This window comes from Pinus tabuliformis, chromosome 2_2, assembly GCF_031772625.1.
Source record: "Pinus tabuliformis cultivar Carrire ecotype Pingquan chromosome 2_2, CPIR1, whole genome shotgun sequence".
In the NCBI taxonomy this organism is placed as follows: domain Eukaryota; kingdom Viridiplantae; phylum Streptophyta; class Pinopsida; order Pinales; family Pinaceae; genus Pinus; species Pinus tabuliformis.
In genome coordinates this window covers 1056916526-1056943128 of record NC_142300.1, presented here as the reverse complement: position 1 = coordinate 1056943128, position 26603 = coordinate 1056916526, and the positions used below count along the sequence as shown (strand labels likewise).

Below are 26603 nucleotides of genomic sequence, written 5' to 3'. Positions count from 1 at the left end.
TTTGTTATATAACAAAGCTTTTACAGCTTTTTTGAACGAGATAAACAATGATATTTTCTTCTTCAAACTTTAGCTATCCAATTGTAAAACCCATTAAGAATATTTCCGTTTAGCTGTGGAAGGAATAATAATTGCAATAACTCGAGGGGCACCACATACATGCCATTCTTTTCATAAACTTCCAATAACATGATTGTGATATCTCAAGATGTATTTTTTTTCTAAACCCAACGCATGCTTTTCAAGGAACACAACATCCTTCCTATGAACTTATTTCTAGACCTATAATACAGAAAACCTTGAAAGTGTGCTTTCGTGAGTTATACTTAGTGCAAACATTTCGACTGACCTCATCAACTCTTCCTCCTTAGGAGCTTCTTTGCCAAAACTCACTTTGCTGCCAAACATGCTAAACATGATTAGCCAGTTAAATCAAATGAGACAACAAAACTTGGAAGGAACCACATGTATCAAATTCCGTTTTCTCAGATTTGACACCAAAATATACAGACCTTTACATTCATCTAAAAGTTTTGGCACAGCATACCTGCAGATTAGAATCTTGAAGAGATGTAAAGGCCCAGTAGACAGAATATTGGCTGCCTCAGCTACATTCTCTCGACTGAACAAATACACAATGGGATAACCCAAAAGCCACCTGCATATTAAAGAGGATTCAGGTTCCCTCAAGCAATAAAACCTTACCCACATGTAAGTCTTTCGGTAGAAATCACATAACATAAATTTTTTGGCCAATGCGTTTCAAACCAACCAATGTGATTCATCATCAAGAACAGATGAAGAGGCAGACCATGGCAACGGCTTAAATAAAGAGCAATGCAGAGACCATAATTTCAAGTAACGACTATTTTTGAAAAATAATACATAAATTATGATATTAACAAATATTATTAAGTAGTGACTATATTAAACGGCTAGTTTTTAAAAATAATATTTAAATTAAGATATTAAAATCAAATATTATTAAAAATTCTATTAAGATTACCAAAAAAAAAAAAAAAAATCAAAGTCGATAATATTTAAATTATGATGTTAATTTATTAAAAACAATTATTATCAAGTATTGGAAACGACTAGTTTTTGAAAAAAAATATTTAAATTAATTTATTAAAATCAAATATTATTAAAAAAAAATTACCAATGTGAAAAAAATAAAATATCAATCAAAGTCAATAATATCTAAATTATGATATTAATTTATTAAAAACAAATGTTATTAAGTAACGGCTATTCTAGTCCACGAGGCTTTGGATTGGCGGTGAATGGGTGCACTATTAAGGCACTCCTTGCGATAGGTCACTGGTTCAAATCCCCCGTGGGTGCTTACCTACCAAAAAAAAGTAACGGCTATATTAAACGACTAGTTTTTGAAAAATAATGTTTAAATTAATTTATTAAAATCAAATATTGTTAAAAAAATCTATTAATGGGAAATAATTGAAATATATAACTAACAAAAAAAAACAAAAAAAATCAAAGTCAAACTCCAAACAAGGAGGGAAATAAAAAATTATAAAAAGGAGACAAGACCCTAATTGAGACAAGATCATATAATAAATAAAAATAAATAAAATAAAACAAAAATATACACAAGTATATATATATATATATATATATATATATATTCAACAATAAAATGCAGTGTTGGGATCCATTAAACAAATAACAAAAATACTAAAAGGAATTAAGAATGAATAGGATGATAAAAGACTTAAGAAAACACGAAGAATCAAGAATATAAACTCTAATGAAGAATAAAACCAACAACAAATACTATAAAAAGGACACCAATACCGACACAGATAAATAAATAAACAAAATAAACCCAAAAAGAAACCTAAAAAACTAGGAGAACATGAAAGGGACCTAACTTCTATTAATAATCCAACCATCGTCTCTATTCAAATTATTGGGCCTTTTTTATATTTCTAGGGCCTCCCTCAATTTACGATGATGAAATGACTAACCCTAGCGACGACTTGGGCCTCCTCAATCCAGATGTGATGCTTAGATTTATCTGCATGCTCTGCCAAAGCAGAAGAGCGAGTCCTACCATGCTTGATGTCAACGGCATGCTCACGAATCCTTTGATTAATCGAGCGACCAGTCTCACCAATATAGGGAGTTCCACAAGAGCATGGGATAACATAAACACCCTTCATATTCTTTGGGTCCACTGGTTCTTTTACAAATCTAAGGGAGCTCAAGATGGTATTTAAAGGCCTAAAGGTTGAAGCTACCTTATGCTTCCTTAGGATCTTCGCAATCTTGTCAGTGGTCCCTTGGATAAATGGAAGATGAACACCAGAAAATCGATCCTTGGTATCTTTCTTAGCCCTCGGACCTTTTTCAGCTCTAAGGAAAGCCTTAATACTTTGGTGTCTACTATACCCATTATTAAAGAAAACACTTAGGAGATGTTCTTTCTTTTCATTGAAATGGTTGTCATCAGAAACTCTTACAGCTCTAGTCGCTAAGGTGTTGAGAACAACAAGCTTTTGAGCTGGGAAATGACGAGAACTATTTATCATGTGGTCACTCGGTGTTATGATGACTAAAACAAGGACAAAAACAAACATCAAAGTGAGGGCACGAAGTAAACATAAGATAGAATTATTAATGACCAAAATAGATCAATGGAACAAAAGACTCGAGAGTACGAGAAGCCACAATAGTAAGGTGGGAGTCGCCAAGGAAATTCCTAACTAACAAAAGAAATACATATGAAAGTCAAAATAAAAATAATGAGCAGAATGGGGTAATCCCTAACCAAAACTAAATATAGCTACATCATTATGCCGAAGGATAAAGAGGAAAGCTACCACTCTACACCAAGGCTAGATGTGGACGTGGAGCTATCCCTACCATCAACAATCACCATGACATTACAATCAAAAGTCTAATTATGTCCGCTTTGGAATGCCAAGGGCAGAGAGAACCCAGTTGAGTAATTCCACTAGGAGCCCACATGCAATCAGGTAAAGCACTTGTAACATTAGAGGCCAAAGATAAAAGTTTAATAATGGACAACTCACCACTCAAAATGGGGTTGCAAACATTCTCATGCCAACACCAACTATAGTATGTACCTCTTTGGGACTTCATGTAGGAGCACGGCTGAAGAGACCAATCTAGTTAAGGAACCTGTAGTTTGACCCTAAAAAACATTCCTAATAAAAACTAGAGAGACTTGCCAGACTATAGTGGCATATATTTGAACTTCTGATATAAAAAATTGTTGATGGAGAGCAACCAAGCAATCAACAGTTCTTTTTGTAGTGCAGATATAATTCCATATTTGTTGATCAAATAAGGCTCCAAACGTAGTGGAATAGAATGTGTTACCTGTTAGGCTTTGGGGTTACTCCAAAAGCGCTTTCACCTTTACTAGGAGAGTGCTAGTTCTTCTATCCCCTTGGTGATGTTTCATGGACATATGGATGGCTCAATTTGGGATGGAGGTAGACCTTGGTTTAGATTGTTGGCATGGTGCCCTTACCTAGGAGGTCATTACCCTAACCAACATGTTGACTAAGGGGGAGTTTATTACTCATTCACGAGAGACACCTACCTAGGAGTGTTGGGCACTTGTAGGAGGCAACTTAGTCCTTGGAACTAGGGACCATGTGACACACCTTGGGAGTTGGGCACTTGAGTTAAGCACAATGGTCTACAGATTTGTTTTCACATCTTATCATTCATTGAAAAAGTTTTTAGAGATCGTGTGGTTCTCGATATACCTCAGGGGGGATCCCATCCCTTTAGGTCACCTTTGTTAAACCCCATATTTGCTCCCTTGCAAAATTGGAGGGTTCAAAGTGCATACTTCATCATGCTAGTGTTCAAAGTATGATTTTAGAGACAATTCTCATGAGTCAAAGGTTGGCTCACATAGAGTTCAGGTATGGGATTGGTTTAGTGATGTGACCCTAACTCAGACTAATACTACACAAGTTTTCATTAGATTGGAGGGAGTTACTATTTTTGGTAGCACTCCTACATTTTAGGAGATAGGGTTTTGAGGCTCACATGGCATCGAGGATAGCACATTTGGAGTCCTAATGAGCTATTGAGTCTGATGAAATTCTTATGGACGACATGCATGATACTTTCTATTTTTAGCAAGTTGAGTTCAGAGACTTGCATGTCAACGATGATGGTATATTTGAGATCCTTGCAAGCTCTCAATTCCGATGAGCTACTTCCAGGTTACATGCAAGCCATTTCTATTTTTAGCAATGATTGCATGTCAAATCTAATCACATATTCAACCTCCTCACTGAAAATCAAATCTGTTGAGTATTGTTTCATGGAAATGTGAGGACTTTCTTATAGCAGTGCCTATTTTAAGGTGTGTTGTATTTGGCAAGGTTCTCCTAGCTATTTCAAACATTTTCTATCTTTTCCTATTTTTTTAGCGGGACTATTGTTATTTCCATGTCTATTTATAGTAGCATGACGCATGGCATCTTGTGGTGATGACATGCAGCATGCATCAAGGTGACATGTGGTAGTTCCTAAGGGTGAGAAGTGGCATGATCGAGGTGAATGCATGTGGATTATTGCGCATGCATAAGATTTGGAATGTCTTGGAGTTAAATCGAGCACTTGCTTGAGTGGAATGAAATATCGCTTGGACGGGTGCATTAATTTAGGAGTGATTTGGCACCTTCTTGGAGTTAACTAGAACGCATGCATGCATGGAGGAGTTAATGAGGCAGTTTGACTTAATTGGATGCATGCATCAGTTAGCCAAGATGCATTGTTAGTCGACTAGATAAAGGACACTTCACATCAGTTTATCATCAGTTAGACTCAAAGTATCTTCACTTGACTGAGCACATGCATTCTCCCTCTCCACTTCATCTCAAGTTGACTCAAACACATCTCTAGTGGATTAAAGCACATGAGGAAGGAGGACTTTTGTACATGGAGACTCCACACAACTCATTCAATGAGTGATCATAAATTTTCTCCATTCAAACTCATCAATGCATAGAGTGTTGGTTTCTGGTAGCATCGGATGTGTTCTAAGTCTCAAATTTTGCACGGAGGCTTGGACACATGCATTCTTGTTAAAATTGGCAACTAGGGCCAAACTCCATGTGGGTCATCTTATTTATGGCAGTTGATATTTTTCTTGGATACCTCTCATCGAGAGGTGTAGGATTGATCTAAAGATCATCCAATTCCGATAAGTATTCATGGATGAATTTATTTGTGTTATAAGACAATTCGTCAAGGTCGTCCAGCAACTAAATAACACCCACATGTGCTCAACGTTTTAGTATAAAAAGAGGTGACTTGATTGTCATTTCAACACTCACTTCTCTCTTGATTTCTCTCCACTTGTCTTGGGTTTTAGTGTGAGAGAAATCTAGGAGGAAGAAGCCCTAGACGTTGGAGGAAAGGAGGTTGCCCTAGCCGCAGCAAAGAAGATAGGCCAGTGAAGCTATGGAAGGGATCTACGTTGACCTAAAGGAGCTCATGGAAGAAGTTTAACGCAGCTATGGAGGAGGCCTTAACAAGCCCTAGCCGCAGTCCTAAAGCAGCCCTAACGTTGTCCTAAATCTGCCCTAACCGCAAGTCTGTTCAAGCCCTAGACGCAGGTCTATTGAGGTGTCTTGGGTGCAAGAAAGGGCAGCATATGATGCTACAAGAAGAGGCCAAGGCAGCGAGGGAGTTAAGGTCTGGTTCAAGGCTAACCAAGTTGTTGTTAGAGGGCTGAGGAGCTGAGCTTGGAGGCCGAGTTGAAGAAGGGTGATCACAGGTCTGTTTGGGGCAGCGAAAAGGTAAGGGAAGCCTGTTTTGAGTGGGTTGTAGGTGACAGCGTGGGACTGTGGTAGGTCGTAGTCCTAACCACCTCAAAACAGGGACAGCGTGGAAAGGTTGAGGGCTCAAACATGCCCAAAACAACAGCGTGCTAGGGGAGGTGTCTCATGAAGGTGTGCCACAGTCTTTGAGGGTTGTTTGTGGATTATTAGAGGAGTTTAGGGCTGCCCTAGTGCCCTAACCAGAACAGCCACGAACAGCAGTATACAAACATATTTGGAGCAACATTTGTATGGTGTGTTGGCAGCTAGATACATGGGACAGCAAGGTCACTTAGTGGAGAAAGCTATAGGACAGCAATCAATGACATGGTGCAGCGAGGCTACAATGGGACAGTAGCAATAGCATAGTGTTGCAAACTCATTAGGACAGCGGCAAGGTACAACATGCCAAATGGGACAGCAAGGCAATGGTGCTTGTTGGAGCATAGCAAATGGGACAGCAATATGCCAAACATGGAATAGCAATGTCACTAACAGTGGGACAGTGGTATGCCACATGGGGCAGCAGTGGCTAGCATGGTGCAGCTATGGCACATGGGACAGTTGTGGCAGCATGGTGCAACAATGACAAATGGGACAACAATGGCAGCATAAGGTGCAGCAATATGATGCGTGCAGCATGGTCATGAGGTCTAGCATAGTGATGATGGGTGCAGCATGGTGCATCACGGTGAGGTGTGGCATGATGACGAGGTGCAGCACGGTGAGGTGCAGCATGATGACGAGGTGCAGCACAATGATAGGTGAAGGAGTCACCTTGGAGAATCAGTTGAAGCAACATGTCTTCAACTGAGTTTAGCTATCACATGTATCATCTTCCTAGAGATGATCTATGCTCTTATTTAAATTTTGGATAAGTCAAAGTGTTGACTTTTGTTGCAAATGTATTATCTCCCTCTCTCTCTCTCTCTCTCTCTCTCTCTCTATTGAACTATTGAAGAACATATAAGAAGAATTGATCAAGGGATTCCCCACATTGGGGTTTGTCCCTGGCTAGCGCCACATCTTGTGTCCTCTTGTCTTGGCTTGGCTTCTGTGTTCCATGTTTATGTTCTATCTGCAATTTACTTCACTGTTTTACAAAACGGCCAAATCGACTCCGACTCGGCCGAGTCGAACCGAGTCAATGGCCTGGGGAGTGACTCGGCGAGCTAACCGGTCCGGTTGACCGAGTCACATATGACTCGGCCGAGTCATATGTGACTCGGTCAACCCGGCCGGGTCCGTTATGACTCGGCCGAGTCACTGTTGGGACGGCTGGGCAGCGTAAATGATAAAAAAATTTCACTTTTTTGGTAATTTTTGACAAAGTTAAATGCAGTTTATGGATTCCAAAGGGTAATAGTAATTTGTTAAATGCTTTTGGGGTCCATTTCCCCCTCCCAAACCCTATTTAAGACACCCAAATGCTCTCATTCACTCACAGCAGTCTTATGCATTTGAGTGAGAGTCTTCTTTGAGAATTAGTGAGCAGTTCTTGAGCTTGTTTTGGAGCAGCAGTGAGGAGTCTTGGAGGAGCATTGTAGCTGGAGTGAGGAGCTTCTTGGGCAGCCATTTGGAGCAGCATTGAGGAGCTGATTCTTGGAGCAAGCTTGAGGAGGCAGTTTGTGCCTAGAGGTATTTTTTTCCACCTCTATAAATCTGTTTTTGCTTAGAAAATTTTAGGTGCATATCAAGAAAGCTTTCGTGGATTCCCTCGCTCTGGAATCTCCACTTTGTACAAATCATGGATTTTGCAAATCTAATCTTTTATGACATGATAAGTCTTTCGAGGGTTCACTAATGAATTTCCTCTGTGTAAATAGTACGTTTGGTACTAAGATTCGGTCCCCACATGCCTCAGGCTCTCTGATAAAGAGTAGGGACGAGATAACATAGGACGATAGTGTCCTATGCCCGAATCTTATTTTCGGCGATCTATTCAGATCTGTCCATAACTTTCAGGACCTTTAACAAGCCTTTAACAAGCAAATGAACACAGCAAGATTGCGGAATTTTGAACTGGAATTTTTTTATTATATGGATGCAGATATTACATAAGAAAATCTCCTTACAGAGATTGACTGTCTACGCATTCACCGGACTTTCTACCGTTCTCAAGGAACAAGTATTACCGGAAGCTCCTGGCAATAGACAGGCTCTGCCTCAGAGATTACAGACAAACTCTCAGACTTTCCTAATGGTTCAGCCACTTTAGGTTCTCACCAGTGCCGAACACACTGATGCGCAGGCTTCCAAACCAGAGTCTAAGACTTAGAAAACTCTTCGTGATGCAAGCAGATCAGACACAAATGTCCGCAGATGCAGAGCAGGAAAAGTCTATGACTCTAAACTCTCTCGACCTGAATGAGTCTTACTTCGCAGCTAGCCCTTATTTATAAGCTGGAAGGGAACAAACATTCATGAGTGCGCTATGTACAGACTGATGACTCAAAGACACAAGTATTACCGGAATTCCTTCTGATTAGATCGTCGAAAGTAAGATTCGGGCATAGGACACTATCGTCCTATGTTATCTCGTCCCTACTCTTTATCAGAGAGCCTGAGGCATGTGGGGACCGAATCTTAGTACCAAACGTACTAAGATAGGTGGCATTGAAACAAGTCTTGCTGAAGGCCCAGTACAGTATGATGTTTTTCCAGATTTCTCTGTTGCACTTGATGACCCAAATGTCCTGCAATGCCTAACCTTAGGTATCCAAACTGCTGGGTATCAAAATTTCAAAGCAAAATCAAAAAATTTGGCCATATTTTATATTACTTGTGTTAGGTTTTATAACACATATTTCAATGCCTAACCTTAGGTATCCAAACTTCGGATGTTATGGTATCTGCTTGCATCACGAAGAGTTTTTCTAAGTCTTAGAGTCTGGTTTGGAAGCCTGCGCATCAGTGTGTTCGGCACTGGTGAGAACCTAAAGTGGCTGAACCATTAGGAAAGTCTAAGAGTTTGTCTGTAATCTCTGAGGCAGAGCCTGTCTATTGCCAGGAGCTTCCGGTAATACTTGTTCCTTGAGAACGGTAGAAAGTCCGGTGAATGCGTAGACAGTCAATCTCTAAAGGCTCTGATACCATAACTTTCAGGACCTTTAACAAGCCTTTAACAAGCAAATGAACACAGCAAGATTGCGGAATTTTGAACTGGAATTTTTTTATTATATGGATGCAGATATTACATAAGAAAATCTCCTTACAGAGATTGACTGTCTACGCATTCACCGGACTTTCTACCGTTCTCAAGGAACAAGTATTACCGGAACCTCCTGGCAATAGACAGGCTCTGCCTCAGAGATTACAGACAAACTCTCAGACTTTCCTAATGGTTCAGCCACTTTAGGTTCTCACCAGTGCCGAACACACTGATGCGCAGGCTTCCAAACCAGACTCTAAGACTTAGAAAAACTCTTCGTGATGCAAGCAGATCAGACACAAATGTCCGCAGATGCAGAGCAGGAAAAGTCTATGACTCTAAACTCTCTCGACCCGAATGAGTCTTACTTCGCAGCTAGCCCTTATTTATAAGCTGGAAGGGAACAAACATTCATGAGTGCGCTATGTACAGACTGATGACTCAAAGACACAAGTACTTGGACAGATCTGAATAGATCGCCGAAAGTAAGATTCGGGCATAGGACACTATCGTCCTATGTTATCTCGTCCCTACTCTTTATCAGAGAGCCTGAGGCATGTGGGGACCGAATCTTAGTACCAAACGTACTATTTACACAGAGGAAATTCATTAGTGAACCCTCGAAAGACTTATCATGTCATAAAAGATTAGATTTGCAAAATCCATGATTTGTACAAAGTGGAGATTCTAGAGCGAGGGAATCCACGAAAGCTCGTCCGGCACCATAGTCGGCCAGAAAGACGTCACTCAATCCATAGTATAGTATTCTATCTGCGGATGTGTATAATGCTGATATCTGAATCTTTCAATCAGAGAATTATTGAAGTATTGTACTCTTATTTCTTTCTCTGATTCCCACATCTGTGAAATATTTTGGTTGGGAGGTTCCAAAAAGTTGATAGGTTGGAAAGGATTTGATGCGATATCAACCTGATGGTGGAAATCTTCATAATTAGTACTATGAGATATCATCCTTGCCTTGTACTGGTTTGTAACAAACCATCTGATGTGACCACAGCGTCTGATTGCTTGTAGAAAAGATAAATCACTGATGTCGGCAACATTTTCAATATCTTTGTATACAATTCCATCCATATGGGCAAACGGTTCACTGAAACCAGGGATTTTAAGCATTTGGAGTGTATAGGGTTTGATGATTAGAGCTGAAAGACCATATATCTGCCACCACTCAATGAACCATTCTGGTGTAGGATCTTCTTGTTCCAAAGCTTCTGCTGTCATGCCTTCAAATAAAAATGAGGACTGTATAGAATAAAATAAATTAGCTGAGCAATTTTGAAGATTCATAGCTGTATAGAAACATTCTTTTAGTCTGTCAGGGTCATAATTTTCTCTGTGGAGAGGATTATCAAATCTTCTCAATGTGATGTGGCAGCTTGTCATCCGTTCATCATCCTCATCATCTCTCTCAAGAGTATAGTGTATGTTGTCAATGTATTCCAAATAGTCCAGAGCATCTACTGCTTCTTGGTTCATTTCGTCTTGCATTGTTTCTGTCCATAGGTAAGGAATATCTTCCCTATGTCTAATTTCTTTGATTGGGTACCAATCTACATCATGGATAAGTACTGGAGTTTCAAGCATATAACTTACCCAACCATTTGGTGTTTCTATTTCAACAGTGCTTTCCCTTCTCCTGATAAAATTGCAATGCAAGCTCAAAATTGAATGTTCTGACAGAAATTCTCTACTCAGCATATCTGCAAAATTGTTCTTGTCGCCTTTAACAAATTCAACATCAAAATTGTACTGGCTTAACTGCATGATCCACCTGACCATAGCAGCATCCTCAAAATCACATTTATGAATTGCAAATTTCAATGCCTGGCAGTCTGTCTTAACAGTGAATTTGGTGTAGATAACAAAATCTCTGAATTTTTCTATTCCTAGGCAAACTGCTCTGAGTTCTTTCTTCAAACTTGACCAATTCAATTGATTTTTTGCCCATAATCCAGATGCATATTGGCAAATTTCAATCTCTTTTTTACTGCTGGGATTTTTCTGACATAAAACTGCTCCCCATCCTTCATAACTGGCATCTGTCATGATGATCTTCTCCCATTCTTCTCTGATAGGGGAGAGTGGGTGAATATTTCTGACTTTTTCTTTTATTGCCCTGACTGCTTGTGTGCAATCATTATTCCATGGAATTGGATTCTTTTGAAGCCTTTTATTCAATAATTTCCTTTCTTGTGCACAATGCTTCAGAAATTTTGAAATGTAATTCAGGCTTCCCAAAAACCTTTGCAGTTGAGTTTTGTCCTTGATTTCATCAGGGAAATGATCAACAAAATTTAAACTTCTTTGGATTACAGTATAGGATCCGTACTGTATATTATAACCCAAAAAGTCTATCATTGGCCGGAATAATTTCAACTTAGATTCTGATAATACTATGCCCATTTCTTTAACCCTGCGGAGAAAGATTTTCAAATGTTTGATATGGTCAGCAATATTATCAGAATGAATTAGTAAATCATCAATATATTTCTTCAAGAAACTTTCCATTCCTTCGAAAGTTTCATCCATTATTCTCTGGAAAGCCGAAGGAGCATTAATCAGGCCAAATGGCATGATGTTCCATTCATAATGCCCTTCTGGTACAGAGAATGTTGTCTTCCATTTATCATCTTCTTTAATTCCTACTTGCCAGAAACCAGATTTGAGATCAAACTTGGAAAATATCTTGGACTTTGATATCTGAGCAAGTATGGAAGATGGCTTTGGCAAAGGATATGCATCGTAATCCAGAATTTTATTCAGAGGTTTATAATTCACAACTAACCTTGGTTTACCTCTGGCAACTTCAGCATGCTTATTTACATAGAATGCAAAACATGCTATGGGGCTTTTACTTTTCCTGATAAGCCCTTTCTTCAAAAGATATTTAATTTCTTCTCTGCAGAGTTTCATTTGTTCTTCATTCATTGCTACTGCTTTAGATCTTCTTAATTTTCCACTGAAATCCTTCTTGAGAGGAAGTTCTACCTCTTGTTTCTTAATATGCCAAAAGGCATTTGGATCATCTGAACAACATTCTTTAAACTGGGAAGTGAGATTTGCTATCTCAGAAGCATACTTTCCATTATCTAGATGTTCTTCTGTTTTCAATACTTCCCTTTTCACTTCCATTTTTGCCAAAAGATTCTCCATTCTTTCAACTCTCTTGATCCTCATTGGAGAATTAGAATTGATGAATGGGAAAAAGACTTCCTTATTATCAAAATTAATAAAATATCCATACCTCTGGGTTCTTGCATCAAATTTTGCTCCATGCATGCTGAAATTCTGAAAAAATGGTGTCCCAAGGTACATTGCACAATCCAGTCCTGGAACAACAGGACAAACCAGATGAACTCCTATTTTGTCTGTGAGCAGAACATCAATTTCTGCTTCATGTTTTGTGGGAATGTCTCCACTTGCTGTGATCACCCTTGGACATGTTGTTGGCCTTCTGTGATGCATGCCAACTACTGTATCACTTACGATGTTTAATCTGGAACCAATGTCCATAAGTACCTTCCAAAATTCATACTGGTGTCCAATCTTTACTTTCATTTTTACACAATACATGACATCTCTATTCATGCTATTGCATCCAAAATCTGTTCTTGCTACTTCTTCTTCTTCTTCTTCTTCTTTGTTATGCTGCTGTTGAACTGGCCCCATATGATAGGTCCAATTTTCTGTCTTTCCTGAAATGGGACCTTGTGATGAAGAAGCAGGAGGAGCTTGTGCATTGAGCATCTTTAGGCTTAACTCATTATGGCTTTCAACACACAATCTTCTATTCTCTTTGATTGTTTTCCTCAGTTCTTTTATTGCCTGATGCACTGCAGGTAAAGTCTGTGGCAAGTCTTCTCCAAAATCTTCATTCTTAAATTGTCTGGTTAAGGCTTCAACAGAGAAAAGAGTAGCAGGGGGCACATACCCTTTATTTGGAGAATTCTTTGAAGTAGAGGGTGCTTTCTTCAAATGTTCTGTCAGCAAAGATCTGTACATTTCTTTCATTTGCGGATCTGTAGCAGCCATCATTTGTGCAAAAATGTTCTTACTGATTTCATCATAATCAGTCTTCATCATCCTGACTGCATTGCATGTACAAATATCAGGATCATCACAATCACAATATTTACATTCTGTACAATGGGGATCTTTACAGAATTCTTCATCAGATGATTCATCCGAATCAACAAAATTAAGTTCATTTTCAGATTCTGAATCAGAAGATACCAATTCATCACAGCTACTAGGAAGATCGAATGAATTTATCTTTCCTTTCTTATTTCTATACTGGACTTTCTTTTTAGAAGAGTCTTTCTTTTTATTTGGACAATTTGGAGCTGTGTGACCTTTTTTGTTACAGTTGTAACAAATTATTTCTCTATCCTTAGAAAACATCTTTGTATGCTTGTAAGGTTTTGCTTTGTAATGTTTTCCTTTTGGCTTATCTTGGGAGGTCTGGGTATTCTTCTTGAATTGTCGTTTTCTCCTCTTATGCCCCTCAGAATTTCCAACTTTACCAAGATGCCATTGTTTGCAAAGCTGTTGATACCCATGTGGCTTTTTAGGATTTGTGGCAGCTCTTGCAATCTTCATTTGTGAACATAATTCAACAATGATTGCTTTTACTGCTTGTCTGATTATGCCAAATTTATAGTCTCCAATCTTGCCTGGTAATTTATTTACAATTGCTGAAGAGACCCATTGGGGAAGAGATGCAACAAAAATTTCCTTCCATTTTGGCTCAAGAATGAGATCTGGAGTCAGAGTATGCAATCTATGAAGGAATTCATTAAAATATTCATCAAAATGTTGCATATTATGCAATCTCATGGCCAGCAGAGTGATAGTTGTAATATCATTGGTTATCTGGGGGAATCCAATGAAATTAACTGTGATAGCATAAAGAAGTTTTCCTATCATATTATTGACAGGCAAACTAGTGACAGGATCTATGTGGGTAGATCCATCTTCATTTTCAACAACTGATTGTTCCCATCCTGCAAGGAGATTAGGATCTTTAACTGTCTCAGCTTTTAGCCAAGAATCCAATGTTCCTTCAAATCCTCCTATTATTCTTCTTGTAGCATTGATAGGTCCTATGTCATCTGCAAGATAAGTCCTATAACATACAAGCATGGAATGTAAAACAGACATGATCTCAGCCTCTGTGCAATTATCAATATTCCATGAGTAAGTAGCATTTGCAGACCAATCCTTATGGTATTCAGACTTCATAAGATCTCTTCTGTCAGGAGCAGGATTCCAGGTAGTTTGCCATCTTGACCTGGATGATGTAGCATTGACTTGATTTTCATTATCAAGTTGATCTTGTTCTTGATCTGTCAAAGATAAGTTATTGATACAGGTTTCAAGCTCTTCCATTTGTGGTTCTGCCTCTATTTTGTGAAGAGTCATATCACCAAAGGATGTTTCTGTTTTGTGAAAACTTGTATCAAAACTTTCTTCTTCTTCTCTAGTATAGGAATCTTCATTCACCAGATTAGAAGATTCTGGTTTGCTGGATTCACTAGTCTCTTTAGAGTGTTTTATGACAGGATGTGGACTAAAGAAACTGGGGTTTGCAAACAGAGAATATGGATGAGAAGAGGTGGGTGGTGGAAAGGTTATAGAGTTTGGAGTTTTAATAAGGCTTTCCACAGAAGGAGTAATAGAATATGGGACAGAAGTCTTAGGTTCTGAAAATATAGTTGCTGATTTATAGGTTTCAACCTTAGGCTTCTTTTTCAAGGATTCTATCCCTTGAGTTACTTCCCAAACTTGTTTCTTTACAATATCAAGGGAATTACTGATCTTTACTATTTCCTTTCCATGAGCATTGGTAGCATCATGGGTCTTCTTATCAATCTGCCCTGTTTGTAAAGATAATCTGTCAAGACTCTTAGCAAGAGCCTTATCATTTTCTGCCAAAGTATTAACACTGTTATTCAAACAGACTGTATTATAGTCTTGTTTTCTCAAGATACTTTCAAGCATAATCTTCATTTCAGAATTGGCAGTTTCAATATTTTCAAACTTAGAACTGACAAATTTCTCTAGACTGGATAGAGCTAAATTTGTCCAATTTGTAGCAGCAACAGCATCTCTTGCTACTAGATTAGGATCATCTACATGAGATGGGAGTAATTTATACAATTTCCCATCTTGACTTCTAATCACAAAATTTTTCCAAGGAGGGAACTCTGTGTCTGTTTCTAAAAGATTTCCATCAAGGAGTTCCCACTTGTGTTTATTTGGGGTCCCAGTCCGCATCATATTTACTTGGAACTGAGAACATATTTTCCTTAGTAATTTTTCTCCTTCTATTTGAACAGCAATCAGAGATCTTGGAATGTTTGACTTGCTTAACATACTCTGAATCTTTGGCTGAAAAACATGTGCTTTCAAAGGAGGAGGAATTACTACTGGATTTTCTTTCAGTTTTTCTTCTACAAATTTTTCTGGATCCTTGATTTTTTTCTGTTTAGCCTGGTTCCTGAATTGCTTCATCAAGGATTGTTCTATGATATCAGAGCCAATTTAAGAATGAAGATTTTGGAGAAGACTTGCCACAGACTTTACCTGCAGTGCATCAGGCAATAAAAGAACTGAGGAAAACAATCAAAGAGAATAGAAGATTGTGTGTTGAAAGTTATGGTATCAGAGCCAATTTCCAGAAGAGGATTCAGATCTACATAACCCTTCTAATGCAGATTTTGATTTTTCTTCCTCTTTCATAGTTCTAAAATGCTTAGATCCAAAAATAGAATCAGAAGATTCAGCTGAAGAATGTCTAGAAGCATCCATTTTAGAATAGAAAAATACCCGTATCAAAAGTCTTGCAGAAAATGATGAGAAGAATTGTGGTCTTCTTCTGAAGGAGAAATTGGGGGTCAAGCAAAACCTTACAAGCATATCAGAAGAATGTTTTCACAGCCAAGGTATCCAGATTTGAGATCAAACTTGGAAAATATCTTGGACTTTGATATCTGAGCAAGTATGGAAGATAAAAAAATCTAATGGAATGTAAAACAGACATTTTCTCAGAGATCTTATGCTGTTGAGAAGTTGTTATTAGAAGATAGCATTATCAGATATGCTGAAGAGACCCATTGGGGAAGAGCCATTAGGAGCTTCCGGTAATACTTGTTCCTTGAGAACGGTAGAAAGTCCGGTGAATGCGTAGACAGTCAATCTCCATTACTTATCAGGACCTCAAAGCTGGTTACCAGTATGTCCATCTGGGGATGGTGAGGATAGGACTGAATGCATTACATAGAAAAGGACAAAAAGCTTATGTGTTCTCAGCCCTATTCGACAATCGATGGACCACATTCACCCAGGCTATGATAGGTGGCATTGAAACAAGTCTTGCTGAAGGCCCAGTACAATATGATGTTTTTCCAGATTTCTCTGTTGCACTTGATGACCCAAATGTCCTGCAATGCCTAACCTTAGGTATCCAAACTTCATATATCATAACTGTATAGCCTTTCCAACCTATCAACTTTTTGGAACCTCCCAACCAAAATATTTCACAGATGTGGGAATCAGAGAAAGAAATAAGAGTACAATACTTCAATAATTCTCTGATTGAAAGATTCAGATATCAGCATTATACACATCCGCAGATAGAATACTATACTATGGATTGAGTGACGTCTTTCTGGCCGACTATGGTGCCGGACGAGCTTTCGTGGATTCCAGAAAGCCATATAATGCAGATTTTGATTTTTCTTCCTCTTTCATAGTTCTAAAATGGATGCTTCTAGACATTCTTCAGCTGAATCTTCTGATTCTATTTTTGGATCTAAGCATTTTAGAACTATGAAAGAGGAAGAAAAATCAAAATCTGCATTAGAAGGGTTATGTAGATCTGAATCCTCTTCTGGAAATTCTGCTATCATAGAACAAGAAGAAACAGATCCCTCTGTTAATTGGAAACTTCCCCCAGTATCTCCACATGATGTATACAGAAATTTATCTTCTTTTAATTTACGTGCCATGAGTCAGATCAAAATCAAAGAAAAATCTATCAAAGCAGATTTAACTTTGAATGCCATGTTAACTATATCTCTCCTGGAAGCTAAACATATCAAATCAGCCCTCAAAGCTGGTTACCAGTATGTCCATCTGGGGATGGTGAGGATAGGACTGAATGCATTACATAGAAAATGACAAAAAGCTTATGTGTTCTCAGCCCTATTCGACAATCGATGGACCACATTCACCCAGGCTATGATAGGTGGCATTGAAACAAGTCTTGCTGAAGGCCCAGTACAGTATGATGTTTTTCCAGATTTCTCTGTTGCACTTGATGACCCAAATGTCCTGCAATGCCTAACCTTAGGTATCCAAACTGCTGGGTATCAAAATTTCAAAGCAAAATCAAAAAATTTGGCCATATTTTATATTACTTGTGTTAGGTTTTATAACACAACAATCCCTGCTGTTCTGCATACTCCTGATAAAGATGAAGGCCGAGTTACTCTTATCCAGTATGATTCATCTTGCAATCCAGTAGCCCCAGTCTATGTCTCCAGAAATGATTTATGTCCACCTGATGATTGGGTAACCAATTGGGGAAAGCCTACGAAGAAACCTGTTGCTGCTGCACAGTCAATAATAACAGACATAGATGGGAAAGTTACCACAAGATTCCCTAGAGTTCACAATGAAGGACCCTCTACTTCTATCTCTGCCATTCCTACTACAATCAGTCAGTTACATCCGGGTCAATCTCCTGCACCCCCACAGTTTGTAATAGACCAAGCAGTGTATGATTCTATCAGAAGAATGTTTTCACAGCCAAGCTCATCTCAGCCTTTTAGCTCAGTCTGTGACCATCCACACTGCTCCAAAACCTTCTGTCAATTTTCTTCAGAACCACCAACTCCACATGGTGAGTCATCAGATCGGCATAGAATAAATATGATCAGATTTACTCCTTCATCTGACTCATCTGAAGAAAATTACAAAAAGGTTGTATTTTTTAATCCACAAGAAGAACTACTTGTACATACTGTATCCAGTTCTTCTACTTACGGTTTAGGTTATATTGATTCTTCACCTATTCCTGAATACAGAAAAAATCCCATTGATAAGATTCCAAGACATGTTGAAATTCCTTCTGATTCAGAGATAATCGCCTTTTTAAAAATCTTTAAAGGAATCAGTCCATATGATCCTGATGATCAATGGAAAAAGAAAATGTTCAATTGGGATATGTTTACACATGAAAAAGAACACTTGTATTTTGAAGAAGTAATGCTTCTTCCAAAAAATGATCGTCCTGCCTTCAACAGACAGAATGTTGAAAAATGGAAAGAATGGATGAAGGTAGAAAATCAATGGATATCATTTTATGAATGGTATTACCCTTCTGCAAATATCATAGAACAATCCTTGATGAAGCAATTTAGGAACCAGGCTAAACAGAAAAAAATCAAGGATCCAGAAAAATTTGTAGAAGAAAAACTGAAAGAAAATCCAGTAGTAATTCCTCCTCCTTTGAAAGCACATGTTTTTCAGCCAAAGATTCAGAGTATGTTAAGCAAGTCAAACATTCCAAGATCTCTGATTGCTGTTCAAATAGAAGGAGAAAAATTACTAAGGAAAATATGTTCTCAGTTCCAAGTAAATATGATGCGGACTGGGACCCCAAATAAACACAAGTGGGAACTCCTTGATGGAAATCTTTTAGAAACAGACACAGAGTTCCCTCCTTGGAAAAATTTTGTGATTAGAAGTCAAGATGGGAAATTGTATAAATTACTCCCATCTCATGTAGATGATCCTAATCTAGTAGCAAGAGATGCTGTTGCTGCTACAAATTGGACAAATTTAGCTCTATCCAGTCTAGAGAAATTTGTCAGTTCTAAGTTTGAAAATATTGAAACTGCCAATTCTGAAATGAAGATTATGCTTGAAAGTATCTTGAGAAAACAAGACTATAATACAGTCTGTTTGAATAACAGTGTTAATACTTTGGCAGAAAATGATAAGGCTCTTGCTAAGAGTCTTGACAGATTATCTTTACAAACAGGGCATATTGATAAGAAGACCCATGATGCTACCAATGCTCATGGAAAGGAAATAGTAAAGATCAGTAATTCCCTTGATATTGTAAAGAAACAAGTTTGGGAAGTAACTCAAGGGATAGAATCCTTGAAAAAGAAGCCTAAGGTTGAAACCTATAAATCAGCAACTATATTTTCAGAACCTAAGACTTTTGTCCCATATTCTATTACTCCTTCTGTGGAAAGCCTTATTAAAACTCCAAACTCTATAACCTTTCCACCACCCACCTCTTCTCATCCATATTCTCTGTTTGCAAACCCCAGTTTCTTTAGTCCACATCCTGTCATAAAACACTCTAAAGAGACTAGTGAATCCAGCAAACTAGAATCTTCTAATCTGGTGAATGAAGATTCCTATACTAGAGAAGAAGAAGAAAGTTTTGATACAAGTTTTCACAAAACAGAAACATCCTTTGGTGATATGACTCTTCACAAAATAGAGGCAGAACCACAAATGGAAGAGCTTGAAACCTGTATCAATAACTTATCTTTGACAGATCAAGAACAAGATCAACTTGATAATGAAAATCAAGTCAATGCTACATCATCCAGGTCAAGATGGCAAACTACCTGGAATCCTGCTCCTGACAGAAGAGATCTTATGAAGTCTGAATACCATAAGGATTGGTCTGCAAATGCTACTTACTCATGGAATATTGATAATTGCACAGAGGCTGAGATCATGTCTGTTTTACATTCCATGCTTGTATGTTATAGGACTTATCTTGCAGATGACATAGGACCTATCAATGCTACAAGAAGAATAATAGGAGGATTTGAAGGAACATTGGATTCTTGGCTAAAAGCTGAGACAGTTAAAGATCCTAATCTCCTTGCAGGATGGGAACAATCAGTTGTTGAAAATGAAGATGGATCTACCCACATAGATCCTGTCACTAGTTTGCCTGTCAATAATATGATAGGAAAACTTCTTTATGCTATCACAGTTAATTTCATTGGATTCCCCCAGATAACCAATGATATTACAACTATCACTCTGCTGGCCATGAGATTGCATAATATGCAACATTTTGATGAATATTTTAATGAATTCCTTCATAGATTGCATACTCTGACTCCAGATCTCATTCTTGAGCCAAAATGGAAGGAAATTTTTGTTGCATCTCTTCCCCAATGGGTCTCTTCAGCAATTGTAAATAAATTACCAGGCAAGATTGGAGACTATAAATTTGGCATAATCAGACAAGCAGTAAAAGCAATCATTGTTGAATTATGTTCACAAATGAAGATTGCAAGAGCTGCCACAAATCCTAAAAAGCCACATGGGTATCAACAGCTTTGCAAACAATGGCATCTTGGTAAAGTTGGAAATTCTGAGGGGCATAAGAGGAGAAAACGACAATTCAAGAAGAATACCCAGACCTCCCAAGATAAGCCAAAAGGAAAACATTACAAAGCAAAACCAAAAAATTTGGCCTTCAGCAAGACTTATCACCTTAAGGAAAACATTACAATGAAAAATTTGTAGATATTTTTTTGATTGAGATATATACAGAAAAACTCCCATTGATAAGATTGCGGAATTTTGAACTGGAATTTTGATCTGGACCTTTAACAAGCCTTTAACAAGCAAATGAACACAGCAAGATTGCGGAATTTTGAACTGGAATTTTTTTATTATATGGATGCAGATATTACATAAGAAAATCTCCTTACAGAGATTGACTGTCTACGCATTCACCGGACTTTCTACCGTTCTCAAGGAACAAGTATTACCGGAAGCTCCTGGCAATAGACAGGCTCTGCCTCAGAGATTACAGACAAACTCTCAGACTTTCCTAATGGTTCAGCCACTTTAGGTTCTCACCATATAAACCTATCAATGGGATTTTGGCTCAAGAATGAGATCTGGAGTCAGAGTATGCAATCTATGAAGGAATTCATTGAGTGGTGACACACTTATGGCCCCATATAAACCTTTAAAGATTTTTAAAAAGGCGATTATCTCTGAATCAGAAGGAATTTCAACATGTCTTGGAATCTTATCAATGGGATTTTTTCTGTATATATCTCAATCAAAAATCTTACTACAGGAAATTCATTAGGGGACCCGAATGAGTCTTACTTCGCAGCTAGCCCTTATTTTTTCTGTATATATCAGACACAATCCCCTTGGGACCTTTAACAAGCCTTTAACAAGCAAATGAACACAGCAAGATTGCGGAATTTTGAACTGGAATTTTTTTATTATATGGATGCAGATATTACATAAGAAAATCTCCTTACAGAGATTGACTGTCTACGCATTCACCGGACTTTCTACCGTTCTCAAGGAACAAGTATTACCGGAAGCTCCTGGCAATAGACAGGCTCTGCCTCAGAGATTACAGACAAACTCTCAGACTTTCCTAATGGTTCAGCCACTTTAGGTTCTCACCATATAAACCTATCAATGGGATTTTGGCTCAAGAATGAGATCTGGAGTCAGAGTATTGCAAAGCTGTTGATACCCATGTGGCTTTTTAGGATTTGTGGGGAAAGTTACCACAAGATTCCCTAGAGTTCACAATGAAGGACCCTCTACTTCTATCTCTGCCATTCCTACTACAATCAGTCAGTTACATCCGGGTCAATCTCCTGCACCCCCACAGTTTGTAATAGACCAAGCAGTGTATGATTCTATCAGAAGAATGTTTTCACAGCCAAGCTCATCTCAGCCTTTTAGCTCAGTCTGTGACCATCCACACTGCTCCAAAACCTTCTGTCAATTTTCTTCAGAACCACCAACTCCACATGGTGAGTCATCAGATCGGCATAGAATAAATATGATCAGATTTACTCCTTCATCTGACTCATCTGAAGAAAATTACAAAAAGGTTGTATTTTTTAATCCACAAGAAGAACTACTTGTACATACTGTATCCAGTTCTTCTACTTACGGTTTAGGTTATATTGATTCTTCACCTATTCCTGAATACAGAAAAAATCCCATTGATAAGATTCCAAGACATGTTGAAATTCCTTCTGATTCAGAGATAATCGCCTTTTTAAAAATCTTTAAAGGAATCAGTCCATATGATCCTGATGATCAATGGAAAAAGAAAATGTTCAATTGGGATATGTTTACACATGAAAAAGAACACTTGTATTTTGAAGAAGTAATGCTTCTTCCAAAAAATGATCGTCCTGCCTTCAACAGACAGAATGTTGAAAAATGGAAAGAATGGATGAAGGTAGAAAATCAATGGATATCATTTTATGAATGGTATTACCCTTCTGCAAATATCATAGAACAATCCTTGATGAAGCAATTCAGGAACCAGGCTAAACAGAAAAAAATCAAGGATCCAGAAAAATTTGTAGATATTTTGAAAAATTTGTAGATATTTTTTTGATTGAGATATATACAGAAAAAATCCCATTGATAAGATTCCAAGACATGTTGAAATTCCTTCTGATTCAGAGATAATCGCCTTTTTAAAAATCTTTAAAAATTTGGCCATATTTTATATTACTTGTGTTAGGTTTTATAACACAACAATCCCTGCTGTTCTGCATACTCCTGATAAAGATGAAGGCCGAGTTACTCTTATCCAGTATGATTCATCTTGCAATCCAGTAGCCCCAGTCTATGTCTCCAGAAATGATTTATGTCCACCTGATGATTGGGTAACCAATTGGGGAAAGCCTACGAAGAAACCTGTTGCTGCTGCACAGTCAATAATAACAGAGATAGATGGGAAAGTTACCACAAGATTCCCTAGAGTTCACAATGAAGGACCCTCTACTTCTATCTCTGCCATTCCTACTACAATCAGTCAGTTACATCCGGGTCAATCTCCTGCACCCCCACAGTTTGTAATAGACCAAGCAGTGTATGATTCTATCAGAAGAATGTTTTCAACGCATTTGGTTCTCACCATATAAACCTATCAATGGGATTTTGGTTCAAGAATGAGATCTGGAGTCAGAGTATGCAATCTATGAAGGAATTCAACGCATCTATAATGTTTTCCTTAATGCGTAGAATCTTATCAACGCAAATTCAAGAAATCAATAATGTTTTCCTCTGGGTATTCAAGAATTGTCAACGCTTAGAGAGTGTTTTTTGTCAAATAAATGAACATTGAATCAATTTTTTTATTTTTTTTCATTTTCAGATTGTTTTCCTAGTCAAAAAATGGCACCTAGAGCAAAAGATCCTGCTTGGGCATATGTTGAAATGGTTGATAGTCAGATGCATTGCAAATTTTGCCATAGGAAAATTAAGGAAGGTCCTGGGGGCATTAATAGGCTGAAACAACACTTGGCAGGGATTAGAGGCCAAATTACCCCATGTACCTCATCAGAAATTGGGGAGATTAGAAAGAATTTGTTGGCCAGCTTTGAGAAATTTAAAGAAGATAAGGCTAGGCAAAAAGAGATACAGGCTGAAATTGGGAGGAAGAGGGAGATACAAAAAATGATGGCTACCAACCCCCACTATGATTTTGAGGGTTCTTCCTCTATCCCTCAAACTGAGGCATCCAACCCTTTCCGTTATGTTCCTCCCTCTTTTGGTTCTGTTCAAGATAAGGGAAAGGGTAGAATGAATTTGACAAAGGGTGATGTGACTATCAAAAGTTATTTCACTCCCTCCTCTCCATCAGATGCACATGGTCCTGAAGTTAGTAAAGGTCAAATTCCGCCCACTTTAGATGACCATTGGAAGAAAGAATTGAGGGAGACTGCTTGTGACTACATAGCTAGATGGTGGTATGATGCTGATATCCCCTTTAATGCTGCTCGTTCACCATATTATGAGCCTATCTTTGATGCCATACATGCTGCTGGAAAAGGCTTCAAAGGCCCTACTATGCAAGAGCTAAGGGGGTTTCATTTGCAGAAAGAAATTCAATCCTTTAATGAGTATTTGCAAGAGTTCAGGGACTCATGGGCAAGAACAAGGTGTACCATCATGTCAGATGGATGGACTGATCAAAGAAACCGTACCATCATAAACTTTCTTGTCTTCTACCCACAGGGAACCATGTTTTTAAAATCAGTTGATGTATCTGATAAGGTAAAAGATGGCCACTTGTTGTTTCAGCTATTGGATCAGGTTATTGAGGAGGTGGGGGTGGCTAATGTTGTTCAAATCATCACAGATAATGCCTCTAACTATGTTCTTGCTGGTAAACTGTTAGAGGAAAAACACAAGACCATCTTTTGGACCCCATGCGCTGCACATTGCATAGACCTCATGCTTGAGGATATTGGAAAATTAGATTGGGTCAGAAACACTGTAGATCATGCCAAAAGCATAACAAAATTTATCTACAATCATACACTGGTTTTGAGTCTCATGAGGAAACACACTGGAGGCAAGGATATTATTAGGCCTGCCATCACTAGATTTGCTACACATTTTTTGACATTGCAATCTATGCTTTCCCAACATAGAAACTTGCAAAAGATGTTTTCCAGTGATGAATGGAATCAAAGCAATTGGTCTAACAAACCAGAAGGCAAAGAATTGAAAAGGAAAGTCCATGAAGAAACTTTTTGGAGAAAGGCAGCAGAGATTGTGAAGCTTGCTGAGCCACTAGTTAAGGTGTTGCGGTTGGTGGATGGGGAAAGGTTGGCTATGGGCTTCATTTATGAGGCTATGGATCAAGCAAAGGAGCAAATAAAGACAGCATACAAGGATAGAGTGGCAAAGTATGGGCCCATTTGGGCAATCATTGATGAAAGATGGAACAATCAACTCCATCGCCCTATACATGCAGCTGGGTATTTTTTGAACCCACGGTATCATTATAAAGCTAAGGAGTCAGGAGCTTTGAGGGGGGAGGTCAGAGATGGACTGGTTGATTGCATTGAACGCATGATCCCATCGGAGTCTGATCAGGTGGAGATACATCAACAGGTCACATCCTTCAGCAATGCAACAGGTACCTTTGGGAAGAACCTAGCAAAGATTGCAAGAGAAGCAGATGAGCCAGGTAAACAAAAATTTCAATTTTCAATTTCTTAATGGTTTTACAGTTTTACTTTTTTTATTAAAGTTTGTTAAATCATTTATAATTTGAAAGTTAGATATAATTTGTAATTTTGTTGAGCTTCAGCCTTCATCTAACTCATAATTCATTACACTCCTATGTTTTTTGCAGCACAATGGTGGAAGGCCTTTGGTGGCCAGTGCCCTCAATTGCAAAGGTTTGCAATTCGTATTTTGAGTCAAACTTGCAGTGCATCTGGGTGTGAGCGCAATTGGTCTGTCTTTGAGAGGATTCACACAAAGAAGAGAAACCGTTTGGATCAAAAACGGTTGAATGATCTAGTTTTTGTCCAATACAACCTTCGGCTCAGACGAAACCAATTGCTGAACAAAAGACCTGATTCAGATCCCATTGTGTTGGAAGACATTGATCCAACATCAGATTGGGTAGTGGAGAGTCGTCCACCAGAGTTTGATCCTGATGAGGATCTTGATGAACTTGAACATGTTGTTCAACTTCAGCCTGTTCAGTTGAATGCAAATCCCAATCCACCAGCCTCAGTCTCACAGCCAGCAAGGACTCCAGTTGTAGGTGCTTCCTCTGCTCAGCCACGACAGAAGCACAGCCGCATATCTACTCTATCTCAGCTTGCATCTGCTGCACAGCCTGCTAGTGGTACTGGTACCACTTCTACAGTTGCAGTTGGAGACGATGATGATGATGAGGAGCCATGGGGCCCCTTGTCTGACTCTGATGATGATGATCCAGAGATTGGTCGAGATGATCTTGGCTCCTCTGGCAGTAGCTACTAGCCAGTAGAACTAGTATTGCAGTCTGGTCACCATCACAGTTTACTTTTGTTGTAGAGGCCATTTCTAGCCTCCTTGGTTATTTGTATTTTGTTTTGAGTCTTTGATCATGTATGACAGTTGACTATGTATTGCCATTGGGTACCATTTTGATATAGTGGATTGGTTCATGAGCCTACTTTGATCATATGTCGTCTTCCATCTATATTATAATGCTGTGTGTTTGGAAACATGAATAAAAATCTTTAAAATTATGTTTAAAATATTTAAAATTATGTTTTTTAATAAAAAAAAATAAATATTTAATGTATTTTTTACAACGACCGAGTCATTGAAATCAAGCCGACCGAGTCATTACCGTTTCGGAGTCGGAGTCGGAGTCGATCCTCGGCCGAGTCGGAGTCGGAGTCGGAGTCTTAAAACATTGGTTGTTCATGGTTTGTATTTTTACATCATCTAGCAAGTAAATGTTTAAACATCAATCTCATAAGGCACTGGTCCGCTAAATTAATAAAATCTTTTTAGTGCTTCGCGTCTCCCAAACCCAGCTGGTTGACAGTGGGTCTTCATCACCTCATAGGGTCTACCCCCCTTAGCCGCGGGAGACAGGCTTAAACGGAGAGATCGGGGATCAGAGTGACAGCCCCCGGTCTGAGCGTTGTCGTGTCAATCCGTGCGACAACAGAACCCATTAAAAATATTAATTATTTTAGTATCTCCTTCACCGGGTAGAACTTCCCCAAACCATTTCTGGGTCTTGGAGA

At 38.4% G+C, this 26603-nt stretch overlaps 1 protein-coding gene across 4 annotated transcripts in view; it reads right to left on the bottom strand.

Annotated features, from left to right (window-relative positions):
- Positions 1–26603, bottom strand: part of LOC149197036 (uncharacterized) — a 224831-nt gene that overhangs the window by 9941 nt on the left and 188287 nt on the right. For 2 of the 4 annotated variants that reach the window (XM_089405727.1, XM_089405729.1), the window contains 2 exons: positions 548–658; positions 350–397 (listed from right to left, as the gene is read on the bottom strand). The exons of 1 other annotated variant lie outside the window; for it this stretch is intronic. In XM_089405727.1, coding sequence (XP_089261853.1) covers positions 350–397; positions 548–658 — 159 coding nt within the window. Of the gene's footprint in view, positions 1–326; positions 398–547; positions 659–26603 lie in introns of all 4 variants that reach the window. One more of the 4 variants, XM_089405728.1, reaches the window with a different exon arrangement.